This window comes from Leptonychotes weddellii, chromosome 11 (genome assembly GCF_054177405.1).
Source record: "Leptonychotes weddellii isolate Sample4059 chromosome 11, ASM5417740v2, whole genome shotgun sequence".
Lineage (NCBI taxonomy): Eukaryota > Metazoa > Chordata > Mammalia > Carnivora > Phocidae > Leptonychotes > Leptonychotes weddellii.
The window spans coordinates 35,811,644-35,827,387 of NC_138379.1; the positions used below are offsets into that span (position 1 = coordinate 35,811,644).

General features: G+C 36.1%; 1 protein-coding gene and 1 pseudogene across 1 annotated transcript in view; one reads left to right on the forward strand and one right to left on the reverse strand.

Moving 5' to 3' along the window:
- Positions 1–15,384, forward strand: part of PIK3C2A (phosphatidylinositol-4-phosphate 3-kinase catalytic subunit type 2 alpha) — an 86,898-nt gene extending 71,514 nt beyond the window's left edge. The window contains exons 15-23 of the mRNA XM_081799240.1: positions 972–1,083; positions 1,449–1,594; positions 3,400–3,588; positions 4,437–4,530; positions 4,969–5,063; positions 5,410–5,590; positions 9,736–9,840; positions 11,226–11,318; positions 13,300–15,384. Coding sequence (XP_081655366.1) covers positions 972–1,083; positions 1,449–1,594; positions 3,400–3,588; positions 4,437–4,530; positions 4,969–5,063; positions 5,410–5,590; positions 9,736–9,840; positions 11,226–11,318; positions 13,300–13,572 — 1,288 coding nt within the window. The 3' untranslated portion in view covers positions 13,573–15,384. The remainder of the gene's footprint in view (positions 1–971; positions 1,084–1,448; positions 1,595–3,399; positions 3,589–4,436; positions 4,531–4,968; positions 5,064–5,409; positions 5,591–9,735; positions 9,841–11,225; positions 11,319–13,299) is intronic.
- On the reverse strand, positions 7,612–8,137 carry LOC115944022 (peptidyl-prolyl cis-trans isomerase NIMA-interacting 4 pseudogene; annotated as a pseudogene).
- Positions 15,385–15,744: the final 360 nt, after the last annotated feature.

Consider the following 15,744-nt stretch of genomic DNA (forward strand, 5'->3'; position numbering starts at 1 on the left):
CATAAAATGAATAAAGTTTGATGAAGTTTATAGTTTCCTGCTTTTATGTATCTCATGTTATTTTTCAGAAATTTATTCTGTGTAAAGATATATCAGTGTCTTACTGATAAATGTTTTTAATTTAAGTAGACCATAAATTGGTAGTCTAGGGTAAAGGTCAGCATACTCCAGCGCACTGCCTGTTTTTTGTAAGTAACAGTTTTGTTAGAACACAGTACACCTTTATTTATGTATTGTTCATGGCTAATTTTGCAGTATAACAGCAGGGTTGAGTCTGCAACAGAGATTGATCCAAAAAGCCCAAAATATTTGCCATCTGACCCTTTACAGAAAAGACTTGCTGACCCCTGGTTTAGAGCACAGATACAACTTCTCATCTGAAATGATTAGTGTTTTACTATAAAGTGGGTATTGGTTTCCTTGGCATGTGGTTTGTTCTTAAGGTGAAAGTCACTGAGGAGTTATGTAATCCAAACTATTACCTTGAGATGTATTCCATTGTAGATGATCTTCAGAGACTGTTCTTCACCTTCCTATTTATAAAAGTTGCTTGCGGGTGGGAGCGCCTGCTAACTCAGTTGGAAGAGCGTTCAACTCTTGATCTCTTTTAAAAGTTGCTTTGGGGACAAGTGACTCTGAGTCTTTACCCTTTTGTGTTCTATCCTCAACCCCATTCCTCCCAAGATATATTATTTCGTTCTCCCCTCCCTTTGTCCCAACCCCCACTCTTCAATACATTTACCTGAAGTATTAATACACTATGGAGAGGGACTCTTTTTGTGTAATGGATGCTTAATAAATGTTTGGAAAAACATTTCAAATTTATTACCATGTGATGTGAGTTTTTTGTTTTGTGTGTGTGTGTGTGTGTGTGTGTGTGTGATGTGAGTTTTGAAGCAATTTTTAAAATGAAAAACTACAAAAATAAATAAAATGAAAGCTACAGTATTCTTCTGTCTACATTCATGAAGGTTTTTAACATGTGGAACTAAGCTTCTGTATCTTTGGACTTCGTCACATACAAATCCTGTTCCCGGAACAGTACCCAGAAAAGGGTATGTGATGGAAAGAATAGTGTTACAGGTAATGGTACTTCTTGATACATGGGGAGGTTGAAATTTCTTTTTAAGATGTATATGTATTCCATGATTTGGACTGTTAACTAAAGAAGCCTAATCGATCTTGTTTGATCTTAGGACCTGTCTTCAATTTAAATGTTAATAAACCATTTCCTATTTCTGAGAAATAGCAAAAAAATGAACTTGTATCCATCCCATGTAATATATGTGTATTACCAGTGATGGTAATCACTTTCAGCAAAAGGACATTAATTCAATATTCAATCTAATAGTCACCCTGATGGCTAAGAATCAGTTTTCTCAAAGACAATGTGGTAGATATGTGGACTATTTAGCTGCAATCTGATCAACCTCTGTTAAATTTTTAAGGTTGATTTTCCTTCTCCTACATTTGATGTCATTTATACTACTCCTCAAGTTGACAGAAGCATTATACAGCAACACAACTTAGAAACATTGGGGAATGATACAAAAGGGAAACTTCTTGATATTCTTCATAGAGACTCATCACTTGGGTATGCTCCTTTGATTTTTGTTTTGCCTGGTTATTTCTTACATTGTAAATCTCAAGTTAATAGTTTATTATATGCCCTGATTTAGTTCATGATTTAGTAATCTTCTTGGTATGGAAAGTTTTCTATTTGTTTTTTAATTCTATAAAAAAAGCCATATGACTACATAAAACTTTCAAAATTTGTACAAGTCAAACTTTTACATGATCAAAAGGCAAACAAAGGGGCTCCTGGGTGGCTCAGTCATTAAGCGTCGGCCTTTGGCTCAGGTCGTGATCCCAAGGTCCTGGGATCGAGCCCCGCATCTGGCTCCCTGCTCAGTGGGAAGCCTGCTTCTCCCTCTCCCACTCCCCCTGCTTGTGTTCCCTCTCTCACTGTATCTCTCTCTGTCAAAAAAATAAATAAAATCTTAAAAAAAAAAAAAAAGGCAAACATTGAGAACTAAATTTACAGTAAATATGAATGTATTTTTTAAAAGTATATAAACTTTTTTATAGCAATAGAAAAACCAATAACTTAGTAATAGACAAAGAATATGACTAGATAATATTTTGGAGAAGAAATACAGTGCCTTTTAAATATCTGAAAAGAAGTTTGACTCCTCAGTAATCAAGAAAAGGAAAATTACTGCAAGGTAACATTTAACACACATGACTTGGCTGAAAATTAAAATGTCTCATCATATAAAGTGTTGATGAGGATACAGAAAAATAGGAATTAAACTGTTGGCGAAGGAGCTTTGGGAGAGCAATTTGGCAAAATCGATAAAGGTCACAATGTACATAGTAACCTAGTAGTTCTGTTTCCATTTAATTATATATCTTAGAGAAAACCTCTCAAATTTGCTTATGGAGTAAAGAATATTCATTGCAGTATTTGGATTATTGTAAAAGTGACAGGGAATGTCCGTCAGGAAAGGTTAAATTATGGTACATTTATCCAGTGGAGTATTATGTAACTATTAAGAATGAACTTATAGCTATATGTACTAATATGTAAGATGTTAAATGAAGAAAGCAAGGAGCAGAATAGTTTATGTGATGTGTTACTACTTACATAAAGAAAAAAGAATCTACACATACGTATGTATATGCTTCTATACAAATAGACTATCTCTGGAAGGATATGCAATCTTATTAGGCAGTTGTCACTGGGAGGGAAACTGGAAGGAGAGACTTAGCTGTGCACCTTTTTGCAATATTTGAATTTTTTTCAGGGCTCCACATGACATGAATGCTTCAGTGCATGTATTATACACAAAAGCAGTTGGATGGGTAGTAAAACAGTGACTGTTTCATTCACATAAACATTTGTCATTAAGACTAAATTAGAGTCTCCCAAACAAATACTTCTTATTTTGAATGTTCCTCATTTGAGCTGTACAATCATCTTCTAAAATCATCTTCTAAAATGTAATAGCATTTTTTTTTTTGCATGACATTTGTTTTACTTGTATAAAATGGATGAAATCCTTGCTATCTCTTAGGGTGGTTTCTGCTTATTCAACTCTGATTTCTAGTGCTTGGCATCTGGTTAGAGCTCAATAAATTTTTATTATACAGAATTATCCTTCATTTTCATAACTAAGACTTTTATCAATGCAGAATGATTTCTTTCTATCCCCCCAAATTAGAGTAAATTAGTAGTGTTTGCTGTACATTGCATTTTTCTATTTCAAATTAGTATTAATGATTCTACCAAGAAGTGGCTGTCCTAAAATGAATAAATTTTTTCTTTGTATTTTTAATCATTGAGGTTATAACTCATTATGATATCATTGAGAAATAATTTAATTGTTATATATGCAGACTTTCTAAAGAAGATAAAGCCTTTTTGTGGGAGAAACGCTATTATTGCCTCAAACACCCAAATTGTCTTCCTAAAGTACTAGCAAGTGCCCCAAACTGGAAATGGGTTAATCTTGCCAAAACTTACTCACTGCTTCAGCAGTGGCCTCCATTGCACCCACTGACCGCGTTGGAACTACTTGACTCAAAGTAAGTTAACCATGACTGAATGTACTTGCTCTATTTTACTCTTGCCAGTTTTTCCAGTAAGGTGTATTATGTTGCAGGAATACTTCCCTTTGTTTTAACATGAAAGCAATTCAGTGCAATATAATGCAATATACATAGCAATTCAATGCAACATACTTTTTGTGCTAGGGTTATTAAAAAGAGATGTCAGGGGGCGCCTGGCTGGCTCAGTTGGTAGAACATGGGACTCTTGATCTCAGGGGGGTCATGAGTTCGAACCCCACGTTGGGTGTAGAGTTTACTTTTAAAAACAAATTAGAAAAAGAATAGAGATGACATGTCATTTAAAGACTAACCTAAAGGGGCACCTGGGTGGCTCAGTTGGTTAAGCGTCTGACGTCAGCTCAGGTCATGATCCTGGAGTCCCTGGATGCAGCCCCACATCAGGCTCCCTGCTCAGTGGGGAGTCTGCTTCTCCCTCTGCCCTTCACCCTGCTTGTGCTCTCTCACCCTGCTCGTGCTCTCTGGCTCTCACTCTCTGGCTCTTGCTTTCTCAAGTAAATAAATAAAATCTTAAAACAACTAACCTAAAGAGGGATTTAGCTTCTAAATTTTGAATAATTTGTTATATTTTTATGATGTAACTCAAAATTTTCATAAGCTTAAGGTTTCTGAACAGTCCTGAAGTTGAATTTGTATAGTACAGTAAGATTTTTCTTCCTAAAAAAAAAAAAAAAACACATTGCATTTGAATATAGAGCTATTTGAATATTCTTTGTCAGGTATAGATGAAGATTGTGTTTCTAGGAAATATAGCTTCACTAGAAAGAAATCACCATCAAATCTTGATTTTTATGTTACTTCTCTAGATTTGCTGATCAGGAAGTAAGGTCCGTAGCTGTGACCTGGATTGAGGCTATAAGTGATGATGAACTAACTGATCTTCTTCCACAGTTTGTACAGGTGAGTTTTTTACTAGGTTACCTGTCCACGGTACTCCACCCATTTTTTATGAGTAGGGAACTTGCTAAAGGATCCCCATTCTGTTTTGATTAAAAGTACTTCTGTGGGAATGTTGAGGTACCTTATGTTTCGATGTAGTATGAATTTTTTTCCACTATTGTTAGCTGCCACACTTGAGTATTATATATATGTACCTGGATTTTTAATTCTCACATTTTTAGATTCTCAGAACAAATCAGACTTGAACTTTTCTTTGATTTTTCTTTACTAGCCATTTAAACATACTAATGAATCTTATTCCCAAATCTACACTTTTCTGCTTGATTTCATAACATATATAAGTTAATTCATCTGTTTCATTTTTATCAGTGTTTTCTCTTTCCTCATAATGGAGTATGGGTTTGACCACTAGTAATTCTTATTTTCCTTTACGTGTAGGCTTTGAAATACGAAATTCACTTGAACAGTTCATTAGTGCGCTTCCTTCTGTCCAGGGCATTGGGAAATATACATATAGCTCACAATTTATATTGGTAAGATTTAAACTTTTTTTTAAGTAATTTATTTCCATTCCTAGTATTTATAGAGATGATATACTCTGAAAGTCTAAATGGTATGCTCAGACTGCTTATTATCAATACCAGATGTTTGATTAAGGGCATTATTAAAGAAGCCAGATTTTTATGTCCTTAGAAATAAAACCAAAAATAACAAAACTCTTTATTGCAAAGATATTTGGCATGTTAGAGCTCCATAATAATGAGTTCTTATATAGCTTAAAATAAATTCCTGGATACCAAAAAATGAACCTAAGTTGATATTCAAGAGACATTCATCCAGTTTTCAGAAGTGACTGACATAAATATTTTGCTGTATTAGGCTCCTCAAGGATGCCCTGCATGATGCACAGTTTGGTGCCCGATACGAACATGTTTTGGGTGCTCTCCTCTCAGTAGGAGGAAAAGGACTCAGAGAAGAACTTTTGAAGCAGACAAAACTTGTACAACTTTTAGGAGGAGTGGCAGAAAAAGTAAGGCAGGCTAGTGGATCAGCCAGACAGGTATGTACCCAAAAAGAGGGAACATAAATATTTTGATGTTAAAGGATCTCTACAGTATTAATGAGTTGTTATTCTTTACCAGTAGGCATCCAATAGACTCTAACTATACCTATGCTATTTTGAACAGATGAATTCAAAGGTTGTTTAAAACCATAGGAAAAGGTTTTACAACCTAACTCAGAAAATTAGTGTTTTTTAATTCCCATGCTTATGAATTCCTTCCTGGTCACAATTGTTCTCTTGAGTTTCTTTTTCATTATTTTGTTTTTTTACTTTTTTGTAACTGTAAAAGTAATGCAACTATGAGTTGTTGCTAATGTTTAAAAAATCCAAATAAGGGGCGCCTGGGTGGCTCAGTTGGTTAAGCAACTGCCTTCAGCTCAGGTCATGATCCTGGAGTCCCGGGATCGAGTCCCGCATCGGGCTCCCTGCTCGGCAGGGAGTCTGCTTCTCCCTCTGACCCTCCTCCCTCTCACTCCCTCTCATGCTCTCTGTCTCTCGTTCTCTCTCCCGCAAATAAATAAAATCTTAAAAAAAAAAAAATAAATAAAAATCCAAATAAATTTATAAAATAAAAATTTTTTAATTACAATTTTAAATTAATTTAAAAATTAAAAATTTTCCAGGTCATTTTCTCCCTGTTAGGTATCTGTTATTCAGTTTGCTTTATGTCCTTTCTGGTCTTTTATATGACTTTACACATATATATACACTTAAATATATATATATATACACAAGTGTTTGGATTTTTAAAAAATTTTTATAGTAATATACACATACATACACACATATTGTTGTTGAGATAAAATTCACCTATTCATTGTCTTTTAGTACATTCACAGTGTTATGCAGCCACTACCACTAATTCCAGAACATTTTCATCACACCAAAAAGAAAGCCTGTACCCACTAACTTTTCACTTCTCATTCCCTCCTCTTCCCAGGCCTTGGTAAGCATTAATCTGCTTTCTATTCTATGGATGTACCTATTCTGGACATTTCATTTAAATGGAATTATAAAATATGTGGCCTTTGTGTCTGGTTTCTTTCACTTTGCCTAATATTTTCAAGGTTCATCCATATTCTAGCATGTATGAGTACTTCACTTTTTTTTTATGGCTGAATAATGTTCCGTTGTGTGGATATACCACATTTTGTTTATCCATTGATGGACATTTGACTTGTTTCCATATTTGGCTACTATGAATAATGCTGCTGTGAACATTTGTGTGTAAGTTTTTGTTTGGATACCTCTTTTCACTTCACCTAGGAGTGGAATTACTGGGTCATAAAGCAATTTTATGTTTAGCTTTTTGAGGAACCACCAAATCTTTATCCAAAGTAGCTTCATCATTTTATATTCCTACTAGCAATGTAAAGGATTCCAACTTCTCTACATCTTCACCAACATTTGTTATTTTCTGCCTTTTTAAAAAAAATTACAGTCATCTTAGTGGGTATGAAGTAGTATCTCCTTGTGGTCTTGATTTGCATTTCCCTAATGATCAATGATTTTGAGCACATTTTTTTTTTTTAAAGATTTTATTTATTTATTTGAGAGAGAGAGAGCACATGAGAGGGGGGAGGGTCAGAGGGAGAAGCAGACCCCCTGCTGAGCAAGGAGCCCGATATGGGACTCGATCCCGGGACTCCAGGATCGTGACCTGAGCCGAAAGCAGTCGCTTAACCAACTGAGCCACCCAGGCGCCCGATTTTGAGCACATTTTTATGTGTTTGTTGGCCATTTGTAATCTTCTTTGAAGAAATTTCTAAGTTTTTGGGTTTTTTTGTCTTTTTGTTGAATTGTTCTTTATGTATTTGGGATATTAGACCCTTATCAGAGACACTGTTTGTAAATATTTTCTCCCATTCTCTGAATTATCTTTTATTTCCTCAATAGTGTCCTTTAATGCACAAAAGTTACTAATTTTATGAAGCTTATTTTTCCTTTTGTTGCTTGTGCATTTGATATCTAAGAATTTGTGGTCAAATCCAAGGTCACAAAGATATACACCTGTGTTGTAGGAGTTTTATGGTTTTGCTCTTATGTAAGTCTTTGATCCATTTTCAGTATTTTTTTTATATGCTTTGAGGTAGGGATTCAACTTTATTCTTTTACCTGTAATTATCCAGTTGTCCTAGCACCATTTGTTTTTTGTTTTTCCAGCTTTTTGTACAATTTTATTTTCTCCCTTCATAATGATATGATAGCCAAATTTTGTCTTAACTGGAGGGTCTGTAAACACTGGCTTATCCAGCCCACTTAAAGGCAAGGCAAATGCTGCTTTCTGAAGTGGGTCCCACCATGGAACCTCTGGTCATCCAACCCACATCACTTTATCTTCACTATAATGTGCAGCCACTTCATTTAATCTCATTCCAGACTTTAACTTTTCCATAGGTTCCATGATTTTCCCATGTTTTTCCACACAGAATGTGTATGTCACCACCTTTGGCACGCTGAGACTTCTGTCAGAACTGTCACTCCCAGAGGCTGCTCCCCACCTCCCCTCTCTTTTCCAGAACTGCTTTTTCCCTTGGGCAGCATCTTCAAAACCTCTCAGCACCATTTGTTGAAGAGCCTGTTCTTTCCCATGATGATCTTGGCACCTTTGATGAAAATCAGTTGACCATTGACATATAGGTTTATTTCTGGACTCTGAATTCTATTCTGTTGATCTATAAGACTATCCTTACGCCTTACTGTTTTCATTGTTGTAGCTTTGTGGTAAGTTTTGAAATCAGGAAGTATGAGTCCTCTAACTTTGTCCTTTTTCAAGGTTTTTTGTTTTTTTGGTCTATTCAGAAGTCCCTTGCAATTTTGTCTGAATTTTAGGATTATCTTGTACGTTTCTGCAAAAAGGAAGTTGGAATTTTGATAAGAATTGTGTTGAGTCTGTGGAGCGCCTGGGTGGTTCAGTCAGTTAAGCATCTGCCTTCATCTCCGGTCCTGATTCCAGGGTCCTGAGATCGAGCCCTGCATTGGGCTCTCTGCTCAGCAGGGAGCCTGCTTCTCCCTCTCCCTCTGCTGCCCCCTGTGCTTATGCTCTCCCTCCCTCCCTCCCTCTCTCTCTCTCTCTCTGTCGAATAAATAAAATCTTTAAAAAAAAAAAGGGGGGGGGCGCCTGGGTGGCTCAGTTGGTTGGGCGACTGCCTTCGGCTCAGGTCATGATCCTGGAGTCCCTGGATCGAGTCCCGCATCGGGCTCCCTGCTCGGCGGGGAGTCTGCTTCTCCCTCTGACCCTCCCCCCTCTCATGTGCTTGCTCTCTCTCATTCTCTCTCTCTCAAATAAATAAATAAATAAATAAATAAATAAATAAATAAATAAATAAAAATTGTTTTGAGTCTGTAGGTTAATTTGGAAAATACTGCAATCTTAAATAATACTAAGTCTTCCAGTTCATGAGCACGGGATGTCTTTTCATTCATCTAGATCTTTAATTTCTTTCAGCACTTATGTGTTTTTTTGTGAGTTTTTGTTTTGTTTTTGCAAATTGCTTTTTTTTTTTACTTCATCTTAGAGAAGTGTGAAGATTTATGTTACACTTCACTTCATGTTTCATGTTACACTTCATGTTTCTTAATGGGTACATAATATTACAAGATATTGTAGCGTAAATTGTGAACCATTACCTCTGTAGGTTGTTTACACATTTTTCTTTTTCCAGTCCTACAAAGAACTATAGTGAATAAGTTTTTGCCCCTTTGCTACTATTTCCTTATATGATACTACTGTGGGTGAGATAGCTGAGTCAAGATCTGTGTATATTTTTAGTTCTATCTTTTTCTCCACCAATATATTACCAAAATACCTTTTCCTGCCCTGTTGCTGGGACTGGGTGTTACCTTAAATTTTTAATCTGTTAGATGAAAAATTGCATCTCATTTCTGTTTAATTTCTATTTATTTGACTGTTAGAGTTTTAATTAATATGTTAAATAGACCATATGTACTCCCCCCCATGTTTATAAGCTTTTCCCCATTCTATTTTTATAGTAAAAATTAACTCTTTAGCAACAACTTGTTTTTCACTGTTTGACAGTTGGGCATTTTAAAATTTGGGTTAGTCCATATCATAATTTTTTTGTCTTAAATATAGGTCTTCATTTCTATTATGTACTTACAGTATTATTCTCTTTTCCTAGGTTGTCCTTCAAAGGAGTATGGAACGAGTACAGTCCTTTTTTCTAAGAAATAAATGCCGTCTTCCTCTCAATCCAAGTCTTGTTGCAAAAGAATTAAATATTAAGGTGACATATACTAATAAGTTCATATTACACTTCAAAATAATTTATAGGGAAAAAATGTAGGAAGAAAGCAGATGGGCTGATATACTTAAGGCAAATGAGGATAACATCTGCATAGGTTGGTTATAAGTATTTTGGATGTCTGTGTAAGATCCATATTTACCTCAGTGTATATATATATTTTTAAAGGTTTTATTTATTTATTTGACAGAGACATAGCGAGAGAGGGAACACAAGCAGGGGGAGTGGGAGAGGGAGAAGCAGGCTTCCCGCCGAGCAGGGAGCCCAATGTGGGGCTCAATCCCAGGACCCTGGGACCATGACCTGAGCCGAAGGCAGACACTTAACGACTGAGCCACCCAGGGGCCCCTACCTCAGTATATTTTTGGTTAATCACCTTTCCTGAAAGAAAAAGCAATATAAAATTATTTGCTGTCTCAAAATAAATTATTTTTTACTATGGTATATTAGCTACCTTGTAGGCATATGTTGTAATTCCAGTCACTGATAGCATTTTCTTTTCCTCCCATGTGAATGGTCAGAAAGCCTCTTCCCAGGTTTATAACACTGTTTAGAGCCATCAAAAAGTAGTTGAATCATCAGCACTGAGTAATTATATTTCAAACTGGGCCAGTAGTTATACAAATAGTGGATTTTCTCTTAATGAATTCAGCAAAAGCAACCAATTAATTCATCCATTAGTGTTTGTGGTTTTGAAAGGCTAGGGTACAAGTATCCATAAAGGAGTCTTTGATTTGTTTTTAAGTTGATATATGGCTTCTCTTTACTGAAATTTAACAGTGGGTGCCTGAGTTGTATGTCATTGGCGGGGGCCAGGGGGTCACATTTTCTCTTTGGGTTTTGTTTGTTGTTTCCCTTAATTGGTCTATCTTAAATTAGTTTTTTTAACCAGTTTCATTTTAAAATAAGATTTGATCTTTGCTAATGAAATTTTTAAATTTAGTGTCACTATTTGATTGCATGGCTAATTATAAATTATAAGAGTACCAATATAGAAGAAAGCAGAGATCTCATCCCAGATCATACTGCTTTAGAGGAAAGATAAGAATATACAGAATTTTGTGCTCTGTTGAGGAATTAAGATGCTTTTAAAGCTCAAACTTTTAATAACTTTTGTCTCAAGTTTTTAAGGTTTTGCTTCTCATCTAGAGAGTAGTAGATATTTTACTTATGCTATGTTTAAGTTTCAAAAAGTATTTTTAAATACCTCTTGTTTGCTGGATGATCTAAAAAGCAGTTCACATGTATTATTGCATTTGCCACAGTTCAGAAGAACAAGTGAAAGGAGAAATGCTTAGGACAAAAAATCTTAAACCCGTTTTTATTCCAGTGTTATCTTTCTAATGCATAGCGTGTTGTATTTGTAGTCATGTTCCTTCTTCAGTTCTAATGCTGTGCCCCTAAAAGTGACAATGGTAAATGCTGATCCAATGGGGGAAGAAATTAACGTCATGTTTAAGGTGAGCAAAATAAGGTTACTTTGTTTTTATTTTTTGTTTTATTTTTTTTAAGATTTTATTTATTTGAGAGAGAGAGAGAGCACAAGTGGAAGGGAGGGGCAGAGGCAAAGGGAGAGGCAGACTCCCTGCTGAGCAGGGAGCCCAGTGCGGGTCCATTCTAGGACCCCAGGATCATGACCTGAGCTAAAGGCAGACACTTAACTGACTGAGCCACCCAAGCACCCCAAGGTTACTTTGTTTTTAAATGGTATTTTAAAAATTATTTTCTCAAATTCCTTTTCCAAATTGCAAATGTAGTTTTATTTAATATTTAATTAAATTGAATAATTATGTGAAAATTATTGCTCATATAAACTGTTCCCAGGAACAAATGCAACTCTGGGCTAGAGCTGCTACATATGGCCATGCTGGTTGAGCTACATATGGCCATCGTAACTTCAGCAGGCAGTGCCTTTCACACAGATTATGATGTGAATGGTACCCCCTAGAGTTGTGCAGCGTGAAACTGCAAAACCATGAGCAATGGTACTGGTTTTTGGAAACATATAACTTACCTATGGGAAGCAGTAGGAGTGGAATACTACAGAGTAATCTGTTACCAAAGTTCTGTGTGTTGTGATCATAATTTGTATATTTTTAAGAAAGAATGGAGAGTTTCAGTTAATTCAATGAGTTCAGTTAGTGCAGGCTCATATATGTGTGTGTGTGTGTATATATGTATGTATATATACATATAAATGATAGCTCAAGAGAAGCTATCTTTATGAATACATATAAATGTGTATATATGTAGGTATATTCTATATATGTGTGTGTGTATATATATATATAGCAAGTTCTCATAAATCTGGTTCTGGACTATATTTTACTGATGTATTTGCCTTTTCCTAAAACCATACCATCTGTTTGAATACAGAAATTTTTTTTTTTTTAAAGATTTTATTTATTTATTTGAGACAGAGAGAATGAGAGAGAGAGAGCACATGAGAGGGGGGAGGGTCAGAGGGAGAAGCAGGCTCCCTGCCGAGCAGGGAGCCCAATGCGGGACTCGATCCAGGGACTCCAGGATCATGACCTGAGCCGAAGGCAGTCGCTTAACCAACTGAGCCACCCAGGCACCCGAATACAGAAATTTTATATGTTAAGTTTTAATATTTGTTAGGGCTAATCTCCCTAATTTTTTTTTTTTGTAATTTTCTTGACTGGTCTCAAAAAATACATTCATCATTATGTGTTCTAAAGTTATTTTATCCAGTTTAAAAAAGAAAATGAAAAATTGATGTGATTCCAGTTAGAATTAATTCATTTTGGGAGGGTTAACTTTTTAAAAAAAATTTTTTTAAGTAAACTTTTAGAGATAATTGTAGATTCAGTCTGTTGTAAGAATTTATACAGAGATCCTAGGTATCTTTTTTTTTTTTTTTTAAGATTTTATTTATTTGACAGAGAGAGAGACAGTGAGAGAGGGAACACAAGCAGGGGGAGTGGGAGAGGGAGACGCAGGCTTCCCGCAGAGCAGGGAGCCCGATGCGGGGCTCAATCCCAGGACCCTGGGATCATGACCTGAGCCAAAGGCAGACGCTTAATGACTGAGCCACCCAGGCGCCCGATCCTAGGTATCCTTTACCCAGTTTCCCTCAATGTAACATCTTGCAAAACTATCATACAATATCACAATGAGGATACTGGCATTGATACAGTCAAGGTAAGGAATATTTTGATCATGACAAAGATCCTCCATTTGCCCTTTTAAAAAATTGAATATGATTCACATACCATAAAATCCAACCTTTTAAAAGGTGTATAGTTCAAGAAACTGAGACATGAAGAGGTGAAGTAATTTCCTCTGGAATGCTGTAGAAAAATTTCATCTCATTCTTCACTCTTTCTATCATTTCCCCTTCCTCCTGCCTTTTACAGTATGTAATGTATTAAGTCTTTTGGAAAGGTACAGGTTTCATTTTGTTTCCTTGATTTCAAGGTTGGTGAAGATCTTCGGCAAGATATGTTAGCTTTACAGATGATAAAAATTATGGACAAGATCTGGCTTAAAGAAGGACTAGATCTGAGGATGGTAATTTTCAAATGCCTGTCAACTGGTAGAGATCGAGGTAAGTCTCTCAGCTCTGTCTTGGTGTCTTATTATTTCTTTTCTATGAACTTAGCTCAGAGTATACCTGTCCTGAGGGAGTCCTGCTGCTGGCACACTATGATCTCAGTTGTTTCTTACTTTAATTTAGTGTTACTTTACTGATTTATTTGTTCACAATCAGAGAACTCATTGAGTAGCCCTAATAAATGCTTTGCAGTAACCAGAGGTTCCCATTGACTGACTGAACGAGGATTTTATGGTCTTTACCTTTTAATTTAAAATTAAGATGTCTAAGTTAAACCAATGTTGATTTCATTTCTGCAAAATAAAATAATGGTTTCAAAAATTTTTTCTACTTTAGCAGAGGCTTCATATTATTTTATTGAATAAGTTTTCTTCCTTACCACATATGTTTAGTGTGAATAGTAAAAGCCCTAGACACAGAAATATTGTGATAATTAAAAGATAATGAATGTAAAACACCCCAGTATGTGATATGTATTAGATGCTCAATAAATTGTAACCATTATCATTACTCTTATTCAACAAATGTTTGTTGTTGATCTACAATCTACAAAATGCTAATAACATGTAGTGTTTATATTTAGAGGGAAGCAATTAAAGACATATAAAGTAATTTGAAGATGCTTAATAAGCTAAAAGCTCTAAGAGAATTTTTAAAAGATAATTATTTATTCATCAGCGAGAGTGAGAGTGAGAGAGAAAGAGAGCACAAGCAGAGGGAGAAGCAGGCTCCTCACCGAGCAAGGAGCCCGATGTAGAACTCGATCCCAGGACCCTGGGATCATCATGACTTTAGCCGAAGGCAGACACTTAACCAACTGAGCCACCCAGGAGTCTCTAAGAGCTCTAAGAGAATTAACAAAGGCAGTGCCATGGGGTTTTAAAGGAGGGAAAGATCATTTATAGTTGGTGGAAATGAGAAATGCTTCTCAGATTCTAATCATAGACACTAGAAAGTCACCTGAAAAATTATCTAGTCATCCTTATAATATTTGCCATTCATTTTATGCTTAACTGCCTATACTGAAGGAAATTTACTGCATTTCAATGTAATCTTTTCTATCCTGGATAGCTCTGATGGCTGTAGAGTTTTTTCTTGATCAATGGGAACTGACTCCTAGTGTCTTCTACCCATCAGTTCCAGTTCTGTTAATAGACTTTCATATAATTCAGTCAAATCCTTCTTTGTGATGATGAATATTGTGGCCTCAGATCCTGAGTTCCAAATTCTTCAGCCATTTCTCATATATGACTTTAGATTACCTTATTATCTGATTATTCCCATTGTAAAGGGCTCAAGTGATCCAGTCTCTGAGAATGGCACCTGAATTTTGTAGAACGCAAAGTAGGCAAAGTGTTGCACACACAGAACTTACTCACAAATAAAACCATCATACTAGCTCCTGCTAAATCATGTCTTGGCCATTCTGTACTTGTACATTTTGTATCTTAGACCCAAGTATAGGACCTTACCTATTAACTTTCTTGTTATATTTGATCCATTATTTTTCAGCCTCTTGGATTCTTTTTAAAATCTGAGTTTTGTTATCTGTCATTGAACCTCTTAGTTTGTGTCGTGAACTGATTTGAAGAACATATATTCTGTAGCTTCTGCTAAGTCATTGAAAAAATATGTTTACTAAGAGAGGACCAAGGACTGGGGCGCCTGGGTGGCTCAGTTGGTTAAGTGGCTGCCTTCGGCTCAGGTCATGATCCCAGAGTCCCACATTGGGCTCCCTGTTCAGCAGGGAGTCTGCTTCTCCCTCTGACCCTACCCCCTCTCGTGCTCTCTCTCTCTCTAAAATAAATAAATAAATCTTTAAAAAAAAAAAAAAAAAGAGGACCAAGGACCAACCCTTGTGTCATGTCACTAGAGATGTGAGATTTCCTTTCAGGTGATTGCTAAATCTTTAGGTACATGGGTACTCATCTACTTCATTGTGTTATCAACTACTCCACATTTCTCCATTTTATCCATCAGGACAGTATGAGAGCCTTATCACTTTCCTGTCTCAGTTTAGCATGTATAAGCTTTATCTTGTCAAAAAGGAAATCAGGTCAATTTAAGAATTCTTGCTGGGAAAAAAGGATTCTTGTTGGTTGGGGATGCCTGGGTAGCTCAGTCGGTTGGGCCTCTGACTCCTGGTTTCTGCTCAGGTCATGATCTCAAGGGTTGTGGGATGGAGCCCCACATCAGGCTTTGCACTCAGCAGGGACTCTGCTTGAACATTCTCTCTCTCTGCCCCTCTCCCCACTCAACATGCATGCACTCTCTTGCTCTCTCTTTCTAAAATAAATAAACCTTAAGAA